Source organism: Artibeus jamaicensis, unplaced genomic scaffold (genome assembly GCF_021234435.1).
Source record: "Artibeus jamaicensis isolate MK-2021 breed Jamaican fruit bat unplaced genomic scaffold, CSHL_Jam_final contig_477, whole genome shotgun sequence".
NCBI classification, from domain to species: Eukaryota; Metazoa; Chordata; class Mammalia; order Chiroptera; family Phyllostomidae; genus Artibeus; species Artibeus jamaicensis.
The window spans coordinates 9601779-9627474 of NW_026521854.1; the positions used below are offsets into that span (position 1 = coordinate 9601779).

At 38.8% G+C, this 25696-nt stretch overlaps 3 protein-coding genes across 3 annotated transcripts; all 3 read right to left on the minus strand.

The window, feature by feature from the left end:
• Positions 1 to 584: 584 nt before the first annotated feature.
• On the minus strand, positions 585 to 5110 carry LOC119051836 (olfactory receptor 7A10). Its single transcript, XM_053668062.1, is given in 4 exon segments — positions 585 to 671; positions 1393 to 2329; positions 4981 to 5041; positions 5044 to 5110. Coding segments are annotated over 4 exon segments (1152 nt in total).
• An 11523-nt stretch (positions 5111 to 16633) lies between these two features.
• Positions 16634 to 17602, minus strand: LOC128627856 (olfactory receptor 7A10-like). Its single transcript, XM_053668063.1, has one exon. It carries the CDS (start codon positions 17600 to 17602, stop codon positions 16634 to 16636), a length of 969 nt encoding a protein of 322 aa, XP_053524038.1.
• A 6478-nt stretch (positions 17603 to 24080) lies between these two features.
• Positions 24081 to 25013, minus strand: LOC119051837 (olfactory receptor 7A5-like). The gene has a single exon (XM_053668140.1). The coding sequence runs from the start codon at positions 25011 to 25013 to the stop codon at positions 24081 to 24083; it is 933 nt and encodes a 310-aa protein (XP_053524115.1).
• Between the last annotated feature and the right edge of the window lie 683 nt (positions 25014 to 25696).

Sequence of the window (25696 nt, forward strand, 5' to 3'; positions counted from 1 at the left end):
CAGGACTCGTTGTTTGTTGATTTTTTTATGATGGCCATTCTACACAGACTAAAAGTGAGGGGTTGGAAAAATATTCCAAGCAAATGGACAGGAAAAAAAAGCCAGGGTAGCAATACTCAGATCAGACAAAATGGACTTCAAAACAAAGGCCATTAAAAGAGACCCAGAAGGTCACTTCATAATGGCATTATAGTTTTTCAGGTATGAGGTATTTGTTTTAAAGAAATCCATCTCAAATAATCCTTCTGCCAACTATGTGACAAGGCTGCTTAGAGAAGCACCTAAGCCTCCCCACCTAATTCAATCCATTCTCTCACTCTTTATCTCTCTCCTTCTCCCCACCCTCCATTCTAAACCCTCTGTGGCCCTCAGGGTGCCATGTACCATCCAGGAACTTAGAGTGATATTCTTAGGTTTTCATACTTCTGTGATGGTTGTTGCAATTATAAGGACAACAAGATGCTGTTGTTATGTAACATCAAGTGTGATCTGAGAAACAAGTAACAGGACCCCAGGCCAGTGCCCTGGCCTTCCTATTCTGTAGCATCACAGTCAACAGGCTGAAACATACAGGGAACAATGATCTAGTCTACATTCTCAGGAAAATCCACTAAGGTACTGATATATACTGAATGAGGGACACTTGGTAAAAACTGAGGTTTCAGATTTTCCTGGAATGAGAGTATATAAATGGTGTGAGTAACCAAGTGAAAATTTTTTCCATATGACAATATATTTATGACTATCTATCTACAAAATAAAAGCACATTAATATAGTGATGTATGTCATTTGAGAAGAAATCAGTCTTAAGAAATCAATGCTTGTTCATTGTTGATTAGGTTCCTGTTAATGGTGATATCATATGGTATTTGTCTTTTACCTCCTGGCTTATTTCACTTAGTATAATGCTCTCCAGTAAAGCCAAAGACATTGAAATTGAGAACAGGCTGACAGTGTTCAGAGGAGAGAGAGGAAGGGACAATGGGGGAAAAGGGAGAAGGATTTACAGGAACAGTTATAAAGGACATATGGACAATAATGGGGGAGGAAAGGCAGAAAACTATACTTGAACAACAATAAAAAATATATTAAAAAGAGAAATAAATGCTTCCATGAAATGAACTTGAATTTACGAATATTTGGAAAAACTATGTGAAACTAGGAAAATGAGAAACACTGTCTAGATAATAGATGTAGCAGAGCTTAATAAAACAGTGACTTAACTTATACAGAGAAGCTGAACTCATAGAAATGAAAACTCCAGGACAGAAATAAAAGGAGAAAGTTCAAAACCCACAATCTAATTAAAATTCCCCAATTTCTAGTTTTGCATTTTGGGGCCTAGAAATCAAGGTCAATTTTTGACCTCATATTAATTATAACTTGTTTACCTGCCATCCAAAGAATCTTTTCAGAGCCCCCTTTATGTCTTTGTTCCTGAGGCTGTAGATGAAGGGGTTCAGCATGGGTGTGACTACAGTGTACATCACTGAGGCTGTTGCACTGGACTGTGAGCTGTGGGTACCAGCAGAGCTGAGATACACTCCTAGGATTGTACCATAAAATAAGGAGACAACTGAGAGGTGAGATGCACAGGTAGAAAATGCTTTAAACTTCCCCTGAGCTGATGGGATTGCTTGTATGGAGCACACTATCTTAGAGTAAGAGTAAAGGATCCCAGCCAGGGGACCACCAGCCAGTAGCACAGCTGAAAAATATATCATCATGTCATTAAGAAAAGTGTCAGAACAGGCAAGTTGGGTCACCTGATTGAGTTCACAGAAAAAGTGGGGGATTTCCAAGTCTGTGCAGAATGACAGCCTCAACACCATCAAGCATTGTAGCAGAGAATCCAGGGCACTTATGATAAAGGACACCAGAACCAGCAGTCCACAGAGCTGGGGGTTCATGATGACCGTGTAGTGCAGGGGGTGACAGATGGCCACAAATCGGTCATAGGCCATCACAGTGAGGAGGAAGTTGTCCAACACACCAAAGAATAGAAAAAAATACATCTGTGTGATGCAGTCTGCATAGGTGATGGCCTTGTTCTGTGTCTGGATGTTCACCAGCATCTTCAGGATAGTGGTGGAGGTGAAACAGATATCAGCCAAGGACAGGTTGGAGAGGAAGAAGTACATGGGGGTGTGGAGGTGGGAGTCTGAGCTGACAGCCAGGATGATGAGCAGGTTTCCCAACACAGTGATCAGGTACATGGAAAGGAAAAGTCCAAACAGGAGCTGCTGCAGTTCTGGTTTTTCTGATAGTCCCAGGAGAAGAAATTCTGACACCCTGGTAAGGTTCCCTGCTGCCATGAGGTGGAGGTGACTTGCAAGAAAGAGAAAAAGAACAAGAGTAATTTTCACACAAAGCAGTATTACTCACATAGCTGTAATGCTACCGTTTATATGTTGTAGTTAAGATATTAATTTCAGTATTTTGAGATGGATCTGTTTCCTTCTAGGAGTTTTCTGTGTTAATCAAATCTTTGTCCCAATCTGTTCCCCCCCCCAAGGTGTTAGCCTAATTACAGTATTAAGGAAAAATTATTCAAGTTTTTTAGGAATACAGATTGAGTGCTGACTGTGTTTTCTGCACTGTCAAAGCTGTGAGTAGATGATGCTGAAGAATACAAATTCCTACAAGGTAATATTGGAAAAAAATATAGAAGCAAAAAATAGAAATAAATATAACATTGCAAATGGTGACAAATCCTATGAAGAAAACAAAAGCAGGTATAAAAGGAAAGTATCCAGGCTGTTCTATTTTTCATGTGTTTTTAGGCAAGACCTGCCAATAAGTGACATTTGCGAGCTCAACTCAAGAGAGAAAGGGAGAAAGATCAAGGCTGTATGAGCAAGTGGGTACCTGGCAGTGGGGATGCCTGGTACCAAGGCCTTAGGGAGGAGCCAAAGGGGTTTAGCAATTTGCTCAAAGGTAATATCAGACTATATAATGGGCCTTGGTTATGATTATGTCTGGTTTCTTCCAGTCAGTGGGTCTCAACTGGTAATGACTTTACACTTAGCAATGCCTGAAGGGATACCACTAAACATTTATAATTCATGCTCACACAAATAAATACCCCTGTATTTATAATCCATCCTCAAATGTAAATTGTAAAAGGTAAAAATCTAGTTTAGACCAGCACTTCTTCAGTTTCAAATGCATATAGTATACCCAGAATTCTAATTCTAATTCAGAATCTGACTCAGCAGATTTTTCAGGTTCAGAGAAGCTGTGTATCTGGCAAGCGCCCAGGTGGTACTGATGCTGCAGATCCTGTCTGTGGACTTCTCTCTGGGAAGAAAGGCTGTGTGGTTCTGTGTTAAACTCAATTACAAGTTGTTTCAGTTCCTGTGATTCAAACATCGTCTTTGTGTAGAGTTTTGGCAGAAGAATGTATTCACTTATTTCAGAGGCTATGATTAAATCTGTGTATCCTTTATATAAGGGCCCTTGAGTGACACATAATCATAGTATTCCGAAAAACATTTTGTAGTAGGCAGAATTCTGACTTCTATAAGATATTATGTCCTAATCCCCAGTATGTTTGAATATGATGTTTTTATATCAACTGGAGAATGAGGGTAGCAGAAGGAACAGGGCTGAAATCAGCTGACTTGAAGGTAGAAGATGAGTAGGATCATCCAGGGAAACAAGGTCAGCACAGTGCTCCCCAAGATGCAGAGGGGGAGACCAGGAGAAAATGTAACACTGCTGGCTTTGGTGAAGGAGATAGGGCTCTGTGCCAAGGCATGTAGGTGGTCAGAACCCAAACTGGAATTAAGGACAAGACAGCTCTCCCCTGTCTCTCTTAGGTTCTTCCTGAGCCTCTAAGAGGGAACCAGCCCTGCAGACACCTTGAGATTAGCCATTGAGACTTGTGCCACCCTCTGACAGCAAGAACTATATGCTCATAACTGTGCTCACTGAAAATAACTGGTGTGGGAGTGTTTCCCAGCAGTCTCAGCAATCTAATACAGTCAGTGACATGTGATGGAGGGACTGAGCTTAAGTGGCTGCATTCATTAGCTTCCCTGGGTAAGTATTTTACTTTGAAAATTCACAGGGGGTAGAACAGAAATTTTTTAATATTTGAAGATTTCCACTTCGTTAGCTGAAACAGTGAAGTCATCATGGCATAAATATAAATGTGAACTAGAATGTCTTGGTGTCATTAAGATCTAAGATACAATGTGTGGCCTTAATTTTTTCATTCCTGAATTTTCAAAACTATTGTTTCTCAGCATGCTACTTTGGCTAGAATAGGGTGAGTCCTCAATTCATATTCCCAAGAACATGACAGCATCTCTCATTCAACACATAGAAAAATGTGCACTGCATGGAAAGGCTGAGTGCGGGATAGGAATTTTTACTAACTGTTTGAATAGAGACATAAAAGGACACAAAATCCTAAAATATATCAGCCTAACCAATAATGAAGTAGAACTACTTAGGATTACATTTAGACTTATTAAATATTTTCTCATGTGAATATGCAGCATGAGAGAAGATACTGCATTGTCTGTCTCCTTAACTGCTACTGCAAGGTGCTGTCTACTTCTACTGGCTGGATCTTTCAATGAATACAAAACATGTTAAAATACACCCCATCTTGGAATTTTAGTACAAATGCTCTCAATTCACTGCACTGCTCTCCACACCCAATGTTCCATTTCCTTCTCCCCAAACAGGAAATCACTCACAGTGTTTTATTTTCCTGTAGCCATTTCACGCATCTCACTCATTGTACAGCATCATCTGACTGGACTCCCAGGCCCATTGCTTGGCCCGGAAGAGCAGATTCAAATGGACACTTCCTTATTAACATATTAAGTAAATTAAGTATAAATTAGTTCCTTAACCAAGAATACAAACAGAGATATCTGGTCTCAGGACTGGGATGATTAGGGTCCTAGAGACTCAATGAAAGTTCTCAGGTTCCAGTCTCTCTGACCCTTTCCTGATGTACTTACCAGACTCTCAGACTCCCCTGAGTGGGTTTTCTGAAATGAAGTTTTCTGTGTGTGAGAATTACTCCCTGTAGGGTTGATGATGGAGACTGAAGCTCTGTCCCACACAAGACAGTAGGAAGGAGTGAAACATCAGTTCTTGAGCAAGACTTAGGAATCAACAGCAACAACCATGTCCTATCCATCATCATTGTACAAGGTCAGGTACTGCATGGAGAGATATTCACAACTCTCTGTATATTGACTCATTAGACACATTTCCCTCATGTTATTTGTACATGTAAGTACATGATTTCCCCCAGGGCCTCTGTAATTAACAGAAAGAAAATTTTTCCTAATGATTCTCAGATCTCAAAAGACCATGGTAGAAGCCAGGAGGATTTAGATTTTATGACTCCTTGTCTTGGGTCTCATGTGCTTCCCAGAGGTCTCACCTCCTAGTACTTTTTTCCAACACTGAGTGAACATTTTCTCCAAAGTCTGAGACAATAAAACCCATCAGACCCAGGTTGGTCTTTTGATACCCAATAACTTATTTATGATAGCAACACCACCCTGATGTCTCCAGAGCATTGCTATCCCCTCGTCAATGAGGGGAGAACTGTGTTCCTCTGATATGCAATCCTGGCTACCACACTGCCTGACTTCCTGATGCATTTGTCAAAATAAATAGACATTTCTTAATATCACAAGTTATGAGGTGCCATATAGTGTTTCATTATAAAATATGTATTAATTATGAGAGATACCCTTTGATAGTTCTATGCTATATTATCTGAACTTAATACCTTATAGACTTTTCTGATATAATTTTTGAAAAGTCTATTCTATTAGGTATTACTATCATGAACTGCATTTCCTTTTGCAGAAATGGGGCTGGAAGGCATTTAGTGATTTGCTCAAAGTTATGAACTAAGTGAGGGATGGACCTTGATTGAAATCTGCCAGGTTGCTCCCAGTTTTCAAACTCTGGGCCTGTGATTCTCCTCCTGAGATGATTTTGCCCCTGAAATATGTGGAGAAAGGCTACTAACCACCTATAGTATCCATCACAAATAATTATCCCACCCCTATTGTCAACGTGAGAAGGTGACAAAGCCTAGCGTAGAGCAGCACTTCTCCAACTTCAAGATAAGTCACCCAACATTACTGTTCGAATCAAGTCCTGGTGGGCCCAGGGGTTCTTAGAATCAAATTTGTTCCCAGGTGGTGTTGATGCTGCAGGAACTTGTCTCTGGACCACAGTTTGAGTAGTATGGCTGGCTCTAAATTAGAGTCAGGTGTAGGTACTTTTAGGTCTTCAAAACCAAAAATCATTTGCATGGATAGTGTATATTCACTCATTCCAGAAGCTGTTATAAATTCATTGTTCAATTATTTTGTATAAGGATTCATGAGTGACATATGATAAGCTTCTGAAAAGTACCTAATTTGATTTGTTTGCATAAGGGCCCTTGTGTGACACTATGAAAATTATTAGTGAAGAAAAATTTGCAGTAAGCAAAAGAAGAGCTTCTAAATATACTTACATCATAATTCCCATAAACTTGTAATATGTTACTTTTCAATGCAAGACAGAATTAAAGTAGCAGATGGAATAGTGTGACTAATCAGCTAATTTTAAGATAAAATGCCATGATTATGTAGGTGGGACTGATGTACTCACCATGGTCCTAACATTGGAACAGAATAGAAGAGTAGTTGGAATCCGAGGGAAACTGAAGGATGCTACATGGCTGGCTTTGAAGATGGAGTAGGGCCTAGTGGCAGGAGAAACTGGGGTAGAAGGGGAAACAGGATCTACCCTGAAGCCAGAAGGAACCTGGCTCTGCAGATATCTTGCTTTCAGCCCATTGACTCATCAGGCTTCTGACCCCCAGATCTATAGGTGTATGAACTTGTTTCTTTTAAACCCTTAGTGTGGTAATTTGTTACAGCAGCAATAACACTGTTATGCAGACACTTATTCAATCATTTTTAGGGGAAAGTGACTTAAAGAACCTCAATTCATTTACTTGCATCCCTTGGGTGAGGACGTTTTCTGTTGAAACACCCAATAAGTAGAAGAAAGAAATCTAAAGTCAATTTGGAGCTTCTGCTCTATTAGCAGGTACAGAGATCCCTACCGTATAAAAGAAAATGTGGTTCTGACTTTTAAGTGTTTGGACATTGAGAGAGGAAAGTAATTAAAGACAACTGCCCTGGCCATGAGGCTCAGTTAGTTGGAGCATCATTCTGTGTATCAGAAGGTTATGGGTTGGATTCCTGGTAAGGGCACTTGCATGGATTTGGGGGTTTGATCCTCCACTGGGGCATGTGTGGGTGTCAATGGATCAGTCTTTCTCATTTGAGTCTCTCTCTCTCTCAAATCAATAAAAACATGTCCTGCAGTAAGGATTAAAAAAATTTAGACAACCATACTGCTTAAAATCTTTGTGTGTAGTTTGTACATTTTTTAATCTTCCTTTTATTTCAACCTGTCATAATTTTTTTCTATCGTCTTCAGTTTTCTCTGAAATTTCCTTTCAACATCGAAGATGGTATTATTGAGTACATTTATGTACATTTATGCAATTGAATGCTTATTAATTAAGTCATTATATTTATACTTATAAATATTATATATGTAGATACACACACATATATACATATACACATAAACACCCTACTAAACCATAAGAGAGCCCTGTACTCAAGAAATATTTCCAGACATTTTATGTTTTCTGCACTGTATTCATTAGATTTATTATTATCCCACATCACCATCAGAACTAAGAAAATGGGCTCAGGGAGATTCAGTTGTTCAGAATTATGTAACAATGAACTTAAAATCTTTATACATACATATCTTTGAATTATGTAAGCATGGATGCATGCAATATGTATTCTTAATTTTGTAAGACCCCTTTAATTCAGAAAACTGTACACTTTAAATATGAGCAAGAGAAATCTAATGATGCATGGCTCAAGGTAAGATGTAGAGCATGGGTAGTTGAGCCACACTTTAACAGGGGAGGGAGAAATGTCACTGGGTAGGGAGCAATGTGTCTTAAATGAATATCAAAAAGTAGCATTAATTTAAGGCAAACCACATATTTTTTGTAAACTAAAAGATTAGTTTACATATATAAATAGAGTAAACTGACATAAACTGGTTCAAGGCAGGGTGCACACAACCCTTACATAACATCATGGATGAGCTACACATGCTCAGTGCAGAGACTCACAGCTGAGGCAGACCCAGGAAATTCAGGGCAGAGATCAGAGCAACTCCCATCACATGAACCCATTTGAGAAAAAGGGTGTTATAATAATATAGTGTTGGGAGCCGACCAACAATTGTCCCTTGACACAGGTGAGACAGATGAGATGCATCTGCATAGCAGAGGCAACTGTGGCTGGATTTCCTGTCTATCTCTCCCTTGCATGTTTGTCTTTGCAATTAATAAGTCATTGGAGTTTTAGACACCTGCATTTCAGGCCCAATGATCCCCATAATTCCAATGAACTTATACAAAATAATTTTCTGGCCAGAGAACAAAGTTCTTCCTAATGAAGTAGCCCCTGAATATCTAAAAGTTGATGGAGTAACAGCCCCTCCTCTACCTTGGACAGGGATATGTATTAATTAGAAGTAGACAGGCAAAGAAACAGAAGAAGCTGATTAGCTACTACAAACTAAGCATGTAGAAACAATTACCAAGGAGTTAGAGTTCATATTACATAAAGAAACAGTTTAGACAGAAAGACGGATAGCTAAGTTAGACATCACAAAGGCCTTATAATGAATTTCCTAACCTCTGCTTAGTCTAGCATACACTTTTGCCCCATGTCAAATTCTAAGACCTTTAATAAACAATAAAACATTCAAACTCTGTACATAAAGCTATTTCAAATGTCAAATTCTAAGGCCTTTAATAAACAATAAAACATTCAAACTCTGTACATAAAGCTATTTCAAATTGTCTGATTAATGGTTCTCCTGGTCAAAACAACTTTTGTTTAACATAACTGAAACTATGGAAATTCTTGTACTTTTCCTGGTTACCTCTGTACTGTTTTTTTCTGCTTAACTGATCACCTGTTCCTTTAATATTATATAACAATCTCTATAAAAATAAAGCCTAAATCACCTGGCTGGTGTAGTTCAGTGGATTGAGCATGGGCCTGCAATCCAAAGGGTTGCAGTCTAATTCCCAGCCAGGGCACATGCCTGGGTTGCAGGCCAGTTCCCAGCAGGGGACGCACGAGAGGCAACCATACATTGATATTTCTCTCCCTCTCTCCTTCCCTTCTCCTCTAAAGATAAATAAATCTTTAAAACAAAAATAAAGCCTAAATCAAACTTAATGAGTTCAGTCAGACCCACAGAGCCTGGCTGTTCTCCAACATCCAGTAGGGTGTCTGACTCATCATGTTACCTGTGCCATCCATCCTTTGGGGACCTTGAACCCTGCTGAGGCTGGACCCCGGAAATATAGCATTTAGGGCAAGTTGTTAGACAGCATTAGCTAATTGGTACAATAATCCAGGCAAACAAAACTGAGGGCAATTATAATAACCCCCCAATTCCTTAATTTTTGGTATATGTTCTGAGATTTGGAGAAAACATTTGTGATCATTCAATTGTTGGAATTTATCCTGGATAAGTGGATTAACAAGTGACTTCATCTAGGTTCCCTCCAGGTAACGTGAATATATTGGAAGGATTTGCATGTTTAGCATAAAACTAAACATGGGCCCTGCATCACAGGCCTGGGAAGCAATTCAAACCCTTTTGCAGGTCACCCCCGATCATGGAGATGGAAGAGATTCCAGAGCATGAGGTGATATGAATGAATGACACTGATGTAGCTCATTTGCTGTCTATTTCATAATTAGGCCAAATTTTAGAAGAGTGCAGATATTTTGTTTAGAACTATAGGGTGATCATATTTGTACACAGAATTACAATTTTGAAGAACAAACAGGAAAATAATTGAGTAATAAAATTCAAAATATACTAACTATCCTTTACCTCAATGAAAACAGACTGTTGCACAAAGAACACACTTTCTATACAATTCAAGTAGATTACAGCATGAAAAAATATTTTGCAGAGTAATCAAATAAGTAATGCCTTCCACCTTTAAGTTTAATTTTGACTGAAGCTCATATTAGGTCAATCTGTTTCACAAATATACCTTTCCATGTGGACTCTGCCTGGAGATACATATTTGATAATCAACATCTGCCAGAGAGTATGCTAGGCATTGAGGATACTGAACTAAATGAGAGAATAAAAGCAGGCATCCAGTTAAAAATAAGCAGGTGGTGAAAGACAAATACCATATGATCTCACCTATAAGTGTAACCAAATCAACAAAACAAACACACAAGCAAAATATAAGCAGAGACCTTTAAATAAAGAAGTACCTGATCAAAAAAAAAAAAAAAAACACAAGCAAGTAAAATATAACAAGAGACATTGAAATTAAGAACAATCTGACAGTAGCCAGAGGGGACATGCAAGGGGATAATGGGGGTAGAGAGGAAGAGAGGTAGGGCTTTCAGGAACCTGAAAATAAAGGACACACAAAGAAAACCAACAGTTGGGGGATGGAAGCAGGGAAGGGAGATGGAGATGGCTGGGGTGTGGAGGGAGTGGTGAGGGGTAAATGCAGACAACTGTAATTGAATAACAATAAAATAATGTTTTAAAAAAGAACAAAGTGGCAGTAACCAGAGGGAAGGCGGAAGGAGCATAACAGGGGAAAAACAGGGGAGGGTCATCAAGGAACATGTATAAAGGCCCATGACAAAGCCAAAGAGGGGAAGAATTGGAGGTGGAAGGTGGGTGTAGGTGGGGTTGGAGAAAGCGATGGGGGGCAAATGGAGACAACTGTACTTCAACAACAATGAAAAAAGAAAATTGTTTTAAAATCTATTTAATCAGAAAAAAATCTGCAGAATGCGAAAACTCATGTTGTCAGAACATGAGTTAAGAATAGTTAACAGAATGAAGTAGACTGGAAGGACAGACCAAAGTGGAAACTGTATTTCACATTTCTCTGTGAAAACATCACATGAACCTATTTAGTTAATAAATGGCATTTATTTCATGTGGGTAATACAACTCTTGAACATTCTTTCAGTAACATGGAAGAAAATTCTTGAGACCGAAGTTCATATGACCCCAGGAAATAAATGGGAATTTCCAAATACTTTTTTATTGAAACCTGGAAAAAGCTTTGTGAAACTGAGATAATGGACAAAAGAGAAAAAGTCTGTGTATTAGAGCAGAAAGCATGATAAACTGAAGTACTTCTATTTTTAGAGAAGCTGAATTCAAATAAGTGGAAATTCTAGTAAGTAAGTAAAAGAGGCACACTAAACTTTCCAAGCCCACTGACATCCCTTTCCACAGACTGGGGCATGGCCAGCTCTACCTTGTACTTGACTCTGAAGTCTTCAGCAGCAAGACAGGCATTGTCAACATGCAGAATAATATGAGCATTGTCCACAGAAGCTGCAAAGACCTGAGCCCTCAGGTCCTCGATGGTCTTGAAATGATCCCCAGTCTCTGTTCTGGGCTCTCTTCTCCAGATATCTCCAAATTTTTCTCTCCCTGTCTCCAAGCTTCTCACCATCTCCAAGTAGAAGGCCTGGTGGTCATGCAGACATTGCATAGTTACTTTCTGGCTCTGGATGCCCTCTATGCCTGCCAGACCCCTGGTCATCCCTGCAGCCAGGACCCCCAGATCCACAGCTGACCCACACACTGGTCGTGTGGGAAATGGAGATCTGGGAACCTGGGTCCCCAGATCCTGAACAGATGCTGGTTCAGCTGCTGACTGGGCTGGTGGCTTTGCAACTGAGGAAGCCCAGGGTCTGGTAGTTTGTGGAGAATCCGGAACAGGTTCTGAAGCTCACGTTGTTCAGGAACAAAGGCCAATGTCTCATTAAAATATTTCTTTCAAAAATTTATTTATTGATTTAGATGTAAAGAGTAAGACAGAGAGAGAAAGGACAAGAGGAGGGGGTGGTAAGACAGAGAGAGAAATACCAATCTGGGTTCCCACTTTTTGATGCATTCGTTTAGTGCTTCTGGTACGTGCCCTGAATAGACAAATACAAAACAACCTGAAAACAATTAATTAAATGGAAATAACTACATATCTATCAACAATTACTTTGAATGGAAATTGATTAAATGTTCCAATGATATGACAAATGCATAAAAAGATGTGAAAAAGAGGGATCTGAAGATGGCAGGGAGACAGGTGTGAGCAGAGTCTACCTCCTCCTGCAAAGAGTTGAAACACCTATTGGATCTTCTGAGGAACAGAGTGAACAGCCAACAGTACTCCAGCATATATGAAGATTGGAGTCCAAAAATTATAGCGGACATTGAAAAATCAGACAGTGAGAAGAGTGTTTCAGGACAGTAAGATCCCTGGGATGAGCACAGGGACCAGGGCAGCTGCAGCCCCAGGTCCAGCACCTGCTGGGTCCACTGCAGGATTCTTGGGAGAGAGCCAAGTAAATGGCTCTCTTCCCTGCCAGACAAGTTTTGAGCAGCAGCAGGAGAGACTTGGTTGCTTGGAGTTGCAGCAAGGGGAATAAGGATGAAGTGGAAAACACATGGGGGCTATGAGCACCCACTGAGACTGTGGATGCCAGCTGGGGAGAAAAAAGAGTTTGCCCATGATGGGCTCTGACCTGAATATTCCCCAGACTAGTCAGAGAGGTTGGTCGCATGAAAGGCCACACCCTTATATGGAGTGTCAGGCTTGAGGAGGAGGAATTTTTCAAAAAGAAAAAGTGAAAAAAGAGACACTCCGCAGCTGTTTGGGAAATTCTCCTGCTGTAGCTGCTCCCGCCTTCTCCCCTCTAGCCCCACGGTGCTCCCCCAGTGGCACAGAAGGTCCCACGCCCACAACTGTAGCCCCGGGGAGAGTGCACACCTGAGAAGGCCCCCCATGCTCACACTCACAGCCCCAGGGAGAGTGTGCACCCAAACCTGCACCTGCTGCTCCTCTGGCCACACCTCCCTCCCATTTCCACCGCCCCATGTTTGTATCCATGTGTCCTTTACACTTGTTCCTGCAAACCCTTCCCCTTTTCCCCTGAAATTCCCTCTGCTCTCCCTCCTGGTCACTGTCAGCCTGTTCTCAATTTCAGTGTCTTTGGTTATATTTTGCTTGTTTGTTTTGTTGATTAGGTTCCTGTTAAAGGTGAGACTGTATGGTATTTGTCTTTTACTGCCTGGCTTATTTTGCTAAGCTGCTCATTTCTTAAATTTATTTTTCAGTTGCACTTGATATGCAGTATTATATTAGTTTCAGGTGTACAACAGTGATTAGACATTTATTTTTATTTTAATTAATTTTATTTAGTTATTTTTCAAGTAGAGTTTTTTGTCTATTTTTCTCTTCCCAGCCTCCCCCACCCCTTGCTCCCCACCTCCCTCCCATTTTCACCCCCCTTAGTTCTCCTCCCTGTGTCCTTCCTATTTGTTCCTCCAAATCCCTCCCCCTTTTTCCCCTTAAATTCCCTTCCCTCTCCCCTCTGGTCACTATCCCCTTGTTCTCTACTTCGGTGTCTTTGTTTTTTTTTTCTGCTTGCTTGTTTGTTTTGTTGTTTAGCTTGCTGTTACAGGTGAGATCATATGGTATTTGTCTTTCAGCACCTGGCCTATTTCACTCAGCATAATGCTTTCCAGTTCCATCCATGTTGTTGCAAAAGGTAGTAGCTCCTTCTTTCTCTCTGCAGCATAGAATTCCATTGTGTATATGTACCACAATTTTTTTAGACATTTATTTTTAATATATAATCTTTATTATATTTTTCATTGAGTCCCCTTGTACCTCCTTACCCCCAAAATCACCACCCATATCCATGAATCCTTTTTCTTTATTCCTGAATCTCTCCACCATCTAACCTCTCCCTAGTAGTTGCCCTTTGTTCTCCATCTATGAGTCTGTGGTAGTTTTGCTTGTTAGTTCAGTTTGTTTGTTAGGTTCCAAATACGAGTGAAATCATATGGAATTTATATTTATCTGACTGGCTTATTTCACTTAGCATGATAGACCTTTATATAATATAAAATATTATATTTATCACTCTGATCTTTATCACTCTGATAAATCCACTACCATCTGACATCATATATGGTCATTAAAATGTTATTGTTTATATTTCTTATGCTGTACTTTGCATTCCCATGACTATTAAGCCTCTCAATCCATTCAGTGAGCTTTGCTTCGGTGCAGCCATTTCGTGATAAATCCCACCTTCAAGTAGAAGGTGAAAATTAGAGTCCATGTGGAGATATTCTGCCCCACTAGGTGGTACAGAGAATTCCCCATTGTGTAAGTGTAAATGTGCAATTTACACCTTGAATCCTTTGAGGATCTAAGAAAGAAAAAATAATTTTATTAAAATTATAGTCCTTTTTTAAATCTTTGTGTCAAAATTCCTACATTCTCTCCATTTTGTGTTCACTCAAACATTCATTCTTTTTATTTTTATTCCCTACAACTTTCTCTCAAGATTTCTTTAGCATAATAAATAGGAACATATGTGATTCTGTGTGCATGTACATATATGTGTGTGAATGTCTCACACATACCATCTTGAACTTGAATATTGTCTTTGAACTCAACAGAGTATTTCAATACATTTCATTTACTCTGCAAAATATTTATTTGTAATTAGAATTTATTATCTCATATGACCATCAGAAATGAAGAAACCAGTTCAGGGCAATTACATTTTTAACAATAACATAACATAGGAGTTAACCCTTGTGCACCTTTGCAAAATATACAAAATGGGGTTGTGTAGTATAAATTCTTAATTTTTGTATGGCTCACTTAATTCAGCATGTTGTATGTCCTGTACATTGTATGTAATTGTGCTCCATTAACTAGTTAGGAATTAAACTTTCTAGTACAACATGGCTCAGGGTCACATCTAGAGCACAGGCAGCCAAGTCACCCCCAGAAGTGCTGGGAGAATCTCTTCTAACCAAGAAGAAAGCAAATGTTATATATCAATATAGGAATTAAAATAAAGCAATTATCATTTAATAAATTTATTTCCCCACAAATTAATGACTCACTTGCATTTGTATAGGGAATAAACTGACATGAATTGGTTCAGCAGAGAAGAGCACTACAGTCACACAGAGAATCATGAATGAGCCTTAGAGATAAAATAGAGAGACTGACAGCTGACTACAGACCAAGAGGAGATGATCAGAACTCAGAACAACTTACTACCATGTAATCTCATTGGTAATAAATGCATCATATTAAACCATTTGCTTCTAAGATGACATATTCATTGACAGCTAATTGATAACAATAATCATAGTGAACAGAACTGAAGGAAAATATCATAATCAGCCACTTGTCATTGTAGGTCTTTGTCCTGATATTGAAGATGGCATCATGTTTGTTCCTACTGAAATTTATTTCAAGTAACTGTGTTAAAAAGTGACTTCATTTTTATTCCCTTGTAGCTAAGCAAAAGAGATTGAAAGAACATGTATGTTTGTGCAACACTTATGACTGAGTCACAGAACTGACAGGAATTCAAGCTTTCTAGTTACTCATTGTTTGGTCATTTATGTATATATATGACATACCTATAGATCACAGATATAATATATAATGAATGAGATTGATATAGTTCTTTCCATACCCCTCAGTGGTTACACAATATTTACAGTAGGGGGAAATGCTTCATTTAGAACAAAGAGGGAATCATAATTTTAGGCAGCAATAAAAGTTTTCACATGGAGACAGGAAGACAATTTGATAGAAAACATAATTACACCAAGCAATACTTCACCCAATCATAAATTCCTTTACACACAGACACAGATCTTATATACATCGATAAGTAAACATATGACATAAAATAGTTTACCTAGTAATAAATGTATGACTTAAAATTTTGCTTCTTCACACTTAACGTCGCCTTTGACTCTAAGCACATGTTATGTCAAACTACATTATGAAATCTGTTTTCACCTCAATTAGAATTGGAGACATGATTTGACAGTGTTGCCTGTGACTATGGTAAGAATGTGGACACCAAGCTCAATAAGAATCAGGATCCTAATGAGGGAAGACAAGCCAATGGCCTGTTACTAAACACACTATATGTTGAAGTCTACACTTTCAGAAAGAGCAGTTACGGTAGTGAGATATGAAGAAATGATGTATGAGAAGTATTAAACTGTGATCTTCTAGTTTCCTCTCCGATGAAATGATATAAATGGCTTTGGTTACCAAGTGCAGTATAATTCCATAGGAGTAGTGCATCTCAAGGTGTTTCTTTTAGTGAAACAAAATAAAAATTGCTCAATAAGATATATTTCATTTCAAAAGAAATTGGTCATAAGAAATCCAAGTGGTCTCCACAAGATGAATGGGAGCATCCAAATATTTCATCCAAGGCTGGGAATCAATTTCAAAGAGGAGAAAAATAGCAAAGAAAAAACTTTTATATATTATAAAGTTGAAAGTTAACAGTGATTCACTTAAATATTATAGAGAAGTTAAAATCACAGAAACACAAACCTGAGGAAATAAACAGAGTACTTCCTACTTTCACAGTATGATCAGAGTCATAATATTTGGCTCTGTGGCTTTTAGCCCTATAATCATGTGCATTTCCTCAGCCCTAGGACAAATGGTTCTTTTTTAGCTGCCACCCTAAGTAATCTTCTCAGAGCCCCCTTTATGTCTCTGTTCCTAAGACTGTAGATGAAGGGGTTCAGCATGGGTGTGACCACAGTGTACATCACTGAGGCTGTTGCACTGGACTGTGAGCTGTGGGTACCAGTAAAGCCGAGATACACGCCTAGACTCGTACCATAAAATAAGGAGACAACTGAGAGATGAGATGCACAGGTGGAAAATGCTTTATACTTCCCCTGAGCTGATGGGATTGCTCGTATAGAGGACACTATCTTAGAGTAAGAGTAAAGGATTCCAGCCAGAGCACCACCACCTAGCAGCCCAGCTGAAAAATATATCACCACATCATTAAGAAAGGTGTCAGTACAGGCAAGTTGCACTATATGTTTGATATCACAAAAAAAGTGGGGGATTTCCAAGTCTGTGAAGAAGGACAATTGCAACACCATCAAGCATTGTAGCAAGGAATTCAGAGCACTCATGACCCAGGACACCAGAACCAGGAGTTTACAGAGCTGGGGAGTCATGGTAACTGTGTAGTGCAGAGGGTTACAGATGGCCACAAACCGGTCATAGGCCATCACAGTCAGGAGAAAGTTGTCCAATCCTGCAAAGCATAGGAAGAAATACATCTGGGTGATGCAGCCTGCATAGGTGATGGCTTTGTTCTCTGTCTGGATGTTCAGCAGCATCTTTGGGATGGTGGTGGAGGTGAAACAGATGTCTACCAAGGACAGGTTGAACAGGAAAAAATACATGGGAGTGTGGAGGTGGGAGTCTGAGCTGACAGCCACTATGATGAGCAGGTTTCCCAACACAGTGATCAGGTACATGGAGAGGAACAGGCCAAATAGGATGGGCTGCAGTTCTGGTTCCTCTGATAATCCCAAGAGAAGAAATTCTGACATTTGTGTAAGATTCACTGCTTCCATTTGGTACACTTGACTACCAGGATATAGGAAGAGTACATGACAAATTTTCACACATGCAAACATTAGTAACCTAGCCTAAGCACTACTATTTATATTTTAGAACCAAGAAATTAGTTCCATATTGGTATGTGGTCTGGTATTTTTTAGGACATCCCTAGTGTTGTTTCTCATTAGAATTTTTTTTCTGTGTAAAAACACATGAAGAATTCTTGTGTCTTACTCAATCTTTTTAGCATGAAAAATAAGAGTAAAAAGTCAATTTATTTTATGTAACACATATCATGGTGACTCAAGTTAATAATGCTATCACGTATTCAAAACTTGCTGGAGAGGAGAGTTTCAAAATCCTTTCACAAGAAAAAATCCTTTCACTGTGTATGGTGACTAATGTTAACTACACTTAGTGTGGAGGTCACTTTGTAATATATACGAATATGGAATCAGTATGTTGTACATCTGAAACTAATGTAATGTTTTATGTCTATTATAATTTGAAAACATTGCGTGTTTATTGGTTGTTATGAGTAAGAGTTTTCAAATAGGTGTTTATAATTTTCAAAGTTCTATAATGTTTTTGTTTCCATTATTTCTCTTTTGCCCAAGAACTGCAAAACCTTTATATCTGAATTTTTCCCTGTGGTCTAAATAACATTTTAATAAGTTATTTGCTTAAACTAAAAAATTATACTTCAATAAAAAGCATTTTTGAAAAAGCAATGGAGAGAAAACTATGTCACTGAATGACAGATTGGACCGCACAAAATTTATCAACTTTATGCATTCTTTACAAATACATGTACACATACATAAAAAACTAAATGGAAACAGAGAGATTGTGTAAAAAAAACCTCCAAGTCTTTGTTAGAAAGAAACCAATAAAAAAATAAACTAAGACAATATCCTCAATAATATTGTGATAAGCTTGCACAGTGACAGGTGATTACTAGGTTTAGTGAAGTGACTGCATTACAATGTATATAGATGTTGAATCACTATGTTGTACACCTGAAATTTATATAGTACTGTATACAAACTATACTTAAACAAACAAAGAAAGGAATAAAAAATACTTTGATAACACTATCCAAGAGCAAGAAACTTTCTGGTGTACAATATAGTGAAAGTTATAATACTGTAGTCCAAATTTAACTTAAAATAAATTAATACACATGTAAAGCGAAAAAGGTAAACTGAGAAATTTTAACAGAGATTCTAAATGGCTAATAAACCCACACATTTCCTTACATAGCCTCACAGGCAATGAAATAATTATAAACTGAATGTCATCAGCATATTAATTTTCTCCTACCAGATAAATGGGTTTTTTTTCATTTGAGTAGCCAGAGTGAGAGAAGATGCTGTGAAATATATTTCTCATGCACTGCTACTACAACGGTGTACTTGTGAGGCTTCCTTGATTCAGATCTTTCTCATCCATAGGGAGACATAGTCTAATAGGCTCCATCATAAAATTTGTAACTGCCCTCACATAATACTGTGTGTTCCTCCACAGCTAACTATCTGTCTATTCCTGATCATTGAATTTACGTTCCACTTATACTGGAACGATCACACCTCTAATTCCCTCTCTTAATATTTCTTCAATTAAAACCACTTAGATGTCAACAATGACACCTGCATTTCTGAGTATGATGTTCACTTTCCTTTCCACATCATGAATAAACACTCATTTATTAGTAAAGCCAGCCAGCAACCACAGTGATCACTGGTATCTATCTGAGCTATGTTGGAATGGTTCTCAGGTGATTTCAGGTACAAGTTCTTGGTTCCCAGTCTCTCTGATCCGCTCCTACCATGTCTGCTGGGCTCTCAGACTCACCTGCATGAGAACTCTGACAAGAAGGTTTCCCTGCAAGACTCCAAAATCTTCCCTGGGTGGTTGATGATAGAGACCGAAACTGTCCCAGACAAGACAGCAAGGAGTGGTCAACCATTGGTCCCCCTGCCAGATTCAGGACTCCAAGAGCAACAGCCACCTTTCTCCATCCAAAGGTTGCCCATGCTGAGATGCGACAGTACAGGGGCTACTTACAGCTCTCTAGGTCTACTCATTAGGCACATTTACTTCTCAGCACTCTAACCTCTAAGCACAGAATTCCCCTTGGGGACACTGGTCTGAACAGAATAGTTTCCCTGCTGATCCTCTGTTCCTAGGAGACTATGGAATAAGCCATCTGAGTACAGTTTTGATGAGTCCTTCTCCATTAACTGCCCTGCTTCCTAATGTCTGTCTACACCTCCCAACACCTCATCCCAACTCTGTGTTGAAGTTTCTGAATGGATGGACCTGAAGGGTATTGTGCTCAGTGAAATAAGCCGGTCAGAAAAAGACAAATACCACATGATTTTACTTGTATGTGGAATCTAAATAACAAAATAAATGAACAAACAAAATGGGCACAGTCTCACAGACACAGAGAGCGGACTTGTGCTTGCCAGGGGGGAAGTAAGTTGAGGGACTGAGAGAAAAAGGTAAAGAGAGTTAGAAGTACAAATTGGCAGTCACAGAATAGTCTCTGGGATGTAAAGCAGAGCATAAGAAACATAGTTCATTATATTTTAATAACTATGTGTGAGGCCATTTGGGTACTGGAAATACCAGGCAGGACATGGTGGGAATGAGGGGCAGAACACTATGTAAAGTTTATGATTGTCTGACCACTGTGCTGAATAACTGTAACCAATGCAGAAAGATATTAAAAGTAAACTGTGACTGAAAACAAAAAGTCTTATTCTGAGAAACTTGTCTGACTTGTCTTAGGTCTTCAAAGCACTGATTTACAGTGGGAGACACCCCTGTTATTACAATTACAATTACTAGAAAATTACAATTTTTCTCTTTAGGAAGGAGAGATATTTGTTACTTTGCTACAAAACCTTGGGCACTATCCTCCTAGGCTTTATGATTGTTCAGCCAAAACAATTAGGGATTTCATAGTGAAATCACAAGTTAAGAGATGCCATTTGGTCCCTCATTGTAAAATGTTTATAAAATATAATAGATACATTTAGATTTCAGGCACCATAGCCCAGCTAAGTGTTTTGTAACAACTGTCAAATGTAAGTTTCACAGAAATGCATTTTATGAGGTAGTGCACTGAGAAGCTACCTTTTCCAGTGCAGAAAAGGGGAACAGAGGGATTTATTGTTGCGCTCAAAGGTATAAACCAAGAAAGGGATGGAGTTTTGATTGCAACCAGTCATGTGACTTCCAGTTTGTAGATTCTGGGCCAATGCTTCTCAAATAGAGATGACTTTGCCCCTGGGGATGTTTGGAATTTCTGACATTTGGCTGCTAAACACCTGCAATGCACAGGACAGCACCCAACAGACAATTACCCAGGCCCAAGTGTCAACAGTGACAAGGTGAAAACACCTATTGTAGACCAGTACTTGTCCACTTCATTGTGCATACGAGTCACTGTACTTTGGAATTCAAATGCCAGTTCTGGTCTCCAGTGGGCCCAGAGACTGCATTTCTGATGAACTCCCAGGTGATATTGAAGCTGTAGGTCAGGTCTTCTTGTTCTGAGGACCACAGTTTGAGTAACTGACTATTGCCCTGTCTTAGAATTAAATGTGGGTAACTTAGGTCTTCTCCACCAGGAATCTTCTGTGTATATAATTTTGAAAGACAAATTTTCCACTCATTCCATAGAGGAAGGTAAATTCTGTGTTTGATTCTTTTATATTAGAGCTCCAGAGAGACAGGTAATAATTTGTATCTGGGAAAGGCTTAGTGGTAGGCAGAATAAGTTCCTCAAAAGATGTCAACAACCTAATTCAGAGAATTTTGGAATATGTTAGTTATCCCAGCAGGGTAACTATGAGAACAGATGAAATAAAGTTACTAGTCATTTGTCATACAAGGAGACAAGAGACTTGCTTGAATTACACAGGTTGATCAAATGAGTTCACAGTGCTCTTCTAAATATGGAAAGAAGCTGAAGAATTGGAGTCAGAGAGGCAATTGACAAAGCTCTGCTGCTGCCATTGAATATGGATAAACAGCATAAAAATAAATTTTAAAAATGTTGACTGTCAACTGTAATTGAAAAATAAAGAAAAGTTGTTTGCAGCAACTAATTTTAGGATTCTCATTTTAAATAGTTTTAATATTTCAGTTCGAGTTGACATACAATATTATGTTAGTTTCAGGTGTACAACATAGCGATTAGACATTTATATACCTTACAGAATGATCACCCTGATAAATCTAGTACCATCTGACAACACATATAGTAGTTAAAATGTTATTGACTATATTTCTAATGCTGTACTTAACATCCTTGTGACTATTAAGCCTCTCAAGCCATTCAGTGAGCATTGCTTAGGAACAGCGATTTCATGGTAAAATCCCACCTTCAAATAAAGGAGGAAAATTAAAGTCCACGTGGAGATATTCTGCCCCACTCAGTGGTACAGAGAATTCCTCATTACATAAGTGTAAATGTTCTGACCTTGAAGCCTTTGAGGATCTAAGATAGGAAAAATAATTTCTTACTAAAATTATAGTCCTTTAAATCTTTGTATCAAGATTTCTACATTCTCTCCATTTCCTGTTCACTCAAACATTCATTCTGTTTATATCTATTCCCTCCAACTTTCAAGATGTCTTTAGCATAATAAATGGGAATATATGTGATTCTGTGTGCATGTACATATGTGTGCAAACATGCTTATCTGAGAGGAAAACACATACAATTGCACACACAAACACTCCTAAACTTGAACTTTGACTTTCAACTCAATAGAGTATTACAACACATTTTATTTATTCCACACAATATTTATCTGTAATTACAATTTAATATCTCACATTACTGCTAGAAATGAAGAAACTGGTTCAAGGTGATTACATTTTTAACAATAACATAACAAAGGAGTTAAAACTTACACACCTTTACAAAGTATACCCAAATGAAGTCGCGTACTATAAATTCTCAATTTTTCTGTGCCTCACTTAATTAATCAATATAGAAATTAAAATAAAGCAATTATCATTTCATAAATTCATTTTCCCCATAAAATAATGACTTGTTTGCATGTATACAGGGACTAAACTGACATGAATTGATTCAGCAGAGAACAGCACTACAGCCACACACAGCATCATGGATGAGCCTTAGAGACACAATAGAGAGACTGACAGCTGACTACAGACCATGAGGAGACAGTCAGAACTCAGATCAACTTCCCACCATGTAATCCCACTGGTAATAAATGCATCATATTAAGCCATTTCCTTCTAGGATAACAGTATGCAGCAACAGCTAACTGATAACAATAATCACAGTGAACAGAACTGAAGGAAAATATCACCAGCCACTTGTCCTCGTAGTCTTTGTTCCAATATTTGAAGATGGCATTCATGATTATTCCTCCTGAAGGTTATTTCAAAAAACTGCATTGAAAAGTGACTCCATCAGATTCCCTTGTAGGTAAGCAGGAGAGGTTGGAAGAACATGTATGTTTGGGTAACACATATGACTCTGAGTCACAGGACTGACAGGAATTCAAGCTCTCTGGTGAATCACTGTTTGGCCATTTATGTATATATATAACATATCTATAGATCACATATATAATATATACCCTGAATGAGATTAATGTAGTTTTTTCCCTACCGCACCAGTGGTTACCACAATATTTAGAGAAGTGGGAGATGGTTCATTTAGAACAATAGAAGGAATCATAGTTTTAAACAGCAATGAAAGTTTTCAAGTGGAGGACAAAAGATCATTCAAAGTAAACATACTTACACCCCAATGCTTCACCCCAAGTATAAATTCCTTTATACATGGACACCAATCTTATATACATCCATAAGTAAACACACACCATAAAAAGAGTTTACCTAGTAATAAATGTATGACTTAAAATTTTGCTTTTTCATACTTAAGGTTGTCTTTGCCTCTAAGCATATATTATGTCAAACTATTTTATGAAGATAAAATAGGGGATATGAAGAAATGACATACAAGAATTGTTAAACTGTGATCTTCTACAGTCCTTTCCTGTAAGATTATAGAAATGGCTTTGGTTACCAAGTGCAGTGTAATTCCATAGGAGTAGTACCACTCAAGATTTTTCTTTCAGTGAAACAAAAGAAAAATTATTCACTATGATATATTTCAAAATATTGTTCCTAAGAAATCCATGTAGTCTCCATGAGATAGATGGCAGTATCCAAATATCTCATCCAAGCCTGGGAATCAATTTGGGAGAGGAGAAAAATGACAAAGAAAAAGCTGCTATGTGTGACAAAGTTGACAAGTTAATAAGGTGATCCACTTAAATATTATAGAGGAATTGAAATCACAGAAACACAAACTCAAAGAAATAAACACAGAGTACTTTCTACTTTCACCACCTGATCAAAGAGCAACAACATCTGGCTCTGACGCTTTGAGCCCTGCAATCATGGGTGTTTACTCAACCCTAGGACAAATGGTCCTTATAAAGCTGCTACCCCAACTAATCTTCTCAGAGCCCCCTTTATGTCTCTGTTCCTGAGACTGTAGATGAAGGGGTTCAGCATGGGTGTGACCACACTGTACATCACTGAGGCTGTTGCACTTGACTGAGAGTTGTGAGTACTAGCAGAGCTGAGATACACTCCTAGGCTTGTACCATAAAATAAAGAGACAACTGAGAGGTGAGATGCACAGGTGGAAAACGCTTTATACTTTCCCTGAGCTGATGAGATTGCACATATGGAGGTCACAATTTTAGAGTAAGAGTAAAGGATCCCAGACAGGGGACCACCAGCCAGCAGCCCAGTGGCCAAATACATCACCATGTCATTGAGAAAGGTGTCAGAACTGGCAAGTTGGCTCATCTGATTGAGTTCACAGAAAAAGTGAGGGATTTCCAAGTCTGCACAGAAGGAGAGTTGTAATACCATTAAGCTTTGCAACAAGGAATACAGGGAACTCGTGATCCAGGACACCAGGACCAGCAGACCACAGAGCCAGGGGTTCATGATAATCTTGTAGTGCAGGGGGTGACAGATGGCCACATACCTGTCATAGGCCATCACAGTGAGGAGGAAGGTGTCCACCACACCAAAGAATATAAAAAAAAACATCTGTGTGATGCATCCTGCATAGGTGATGGCTTTGTTCTGTGTCTGGATGTTCACCAGCATTTTTGGGATGGTGGTGGAGGTGATACAGATGTCAGCCAAGGACAGGTTGGAAAGGAAGAAGTACATGGGTGTGTGGAGGTGGGAGTTTGAGCTGACAGCCAGGATGATGAGCAGGTTTCCCAATACAGTGTTCAGGTACATGCAGAGGAATAGGCCAAATAGGACAGGCTGCAGTTCTGGTGCCTCTGATAGTCCCAGGAGAAGAAATTCTGAAGTTGGGGTATCATTGCCTTGGACCATGGGGTGGTGGTCACTACTAGGGAAAAAATTACATAAATGGGCATAACTCATGAATTGAAGATGCTACAATTACCGTGCCATATGGGAAAAAGCATGCACAAGAGAGAGAATATGTGGGATTTATTTATGAAGAGTTCAGGGAGACCTAAGAACCAGATTTCATTAGAACAGGGACCTTAAGGGAGAGAAAGCAGGAGACAGTAGTTCATTTGCAAAGAGTATACCATGCAAGGAAAGAGCCAGTGCAAAGACCCATAGGTGACACTTGTTCCAGACATTCAAGACTAAAAATTGAGTCACGTGGTGAGGTGAATGAGCAAGAGGAGAGCAATGAGAGATAATCAGAGAATGAGGGGAATGAGGTGACATTTCTGCTGCTACTGAAACTTCAAGTCACAGGGAATCTCTTGTCCACAGTTTTTCCTTGCACTTTATTAATTTTGATTCCATGTAATATTGTGGACATAAATGATTCCCCCTTCTTATTTTCATGTGTTGGTTAACATCCTAAATCTCAATTGTAAGGGTCACATTTTGGAGTATATTGTCTCATGTACCCCTGATTTAGTACCTGCAAGCTCTCAGACTCACCTGGATGAGGCTCTGAGAAGGCCTCCTTGTACAAGATGGAGACTGAAGTTCTGTCACCACACAAGAGAGCAGCAAGGAGTGAAGCATTGGTC

What these genes read in the sequence shown, in the direction of transcription:
- LOC128627856 (XM_053668063.1), bottom strand. Translation starts at nt 17,602, where the DNA reads ATGGAAGCAGTGAATCTTACACAAATGTCAGAATTTCTTCTCTTGGGA.
- LOC119051837 (XM_053668140.1), bottom strand. Translation starts at nt 25,013, where the DNA reads ATGGTCCAAGGCAATGATACCCCAACTTCAGAATTTCTTCTCCTGGGA.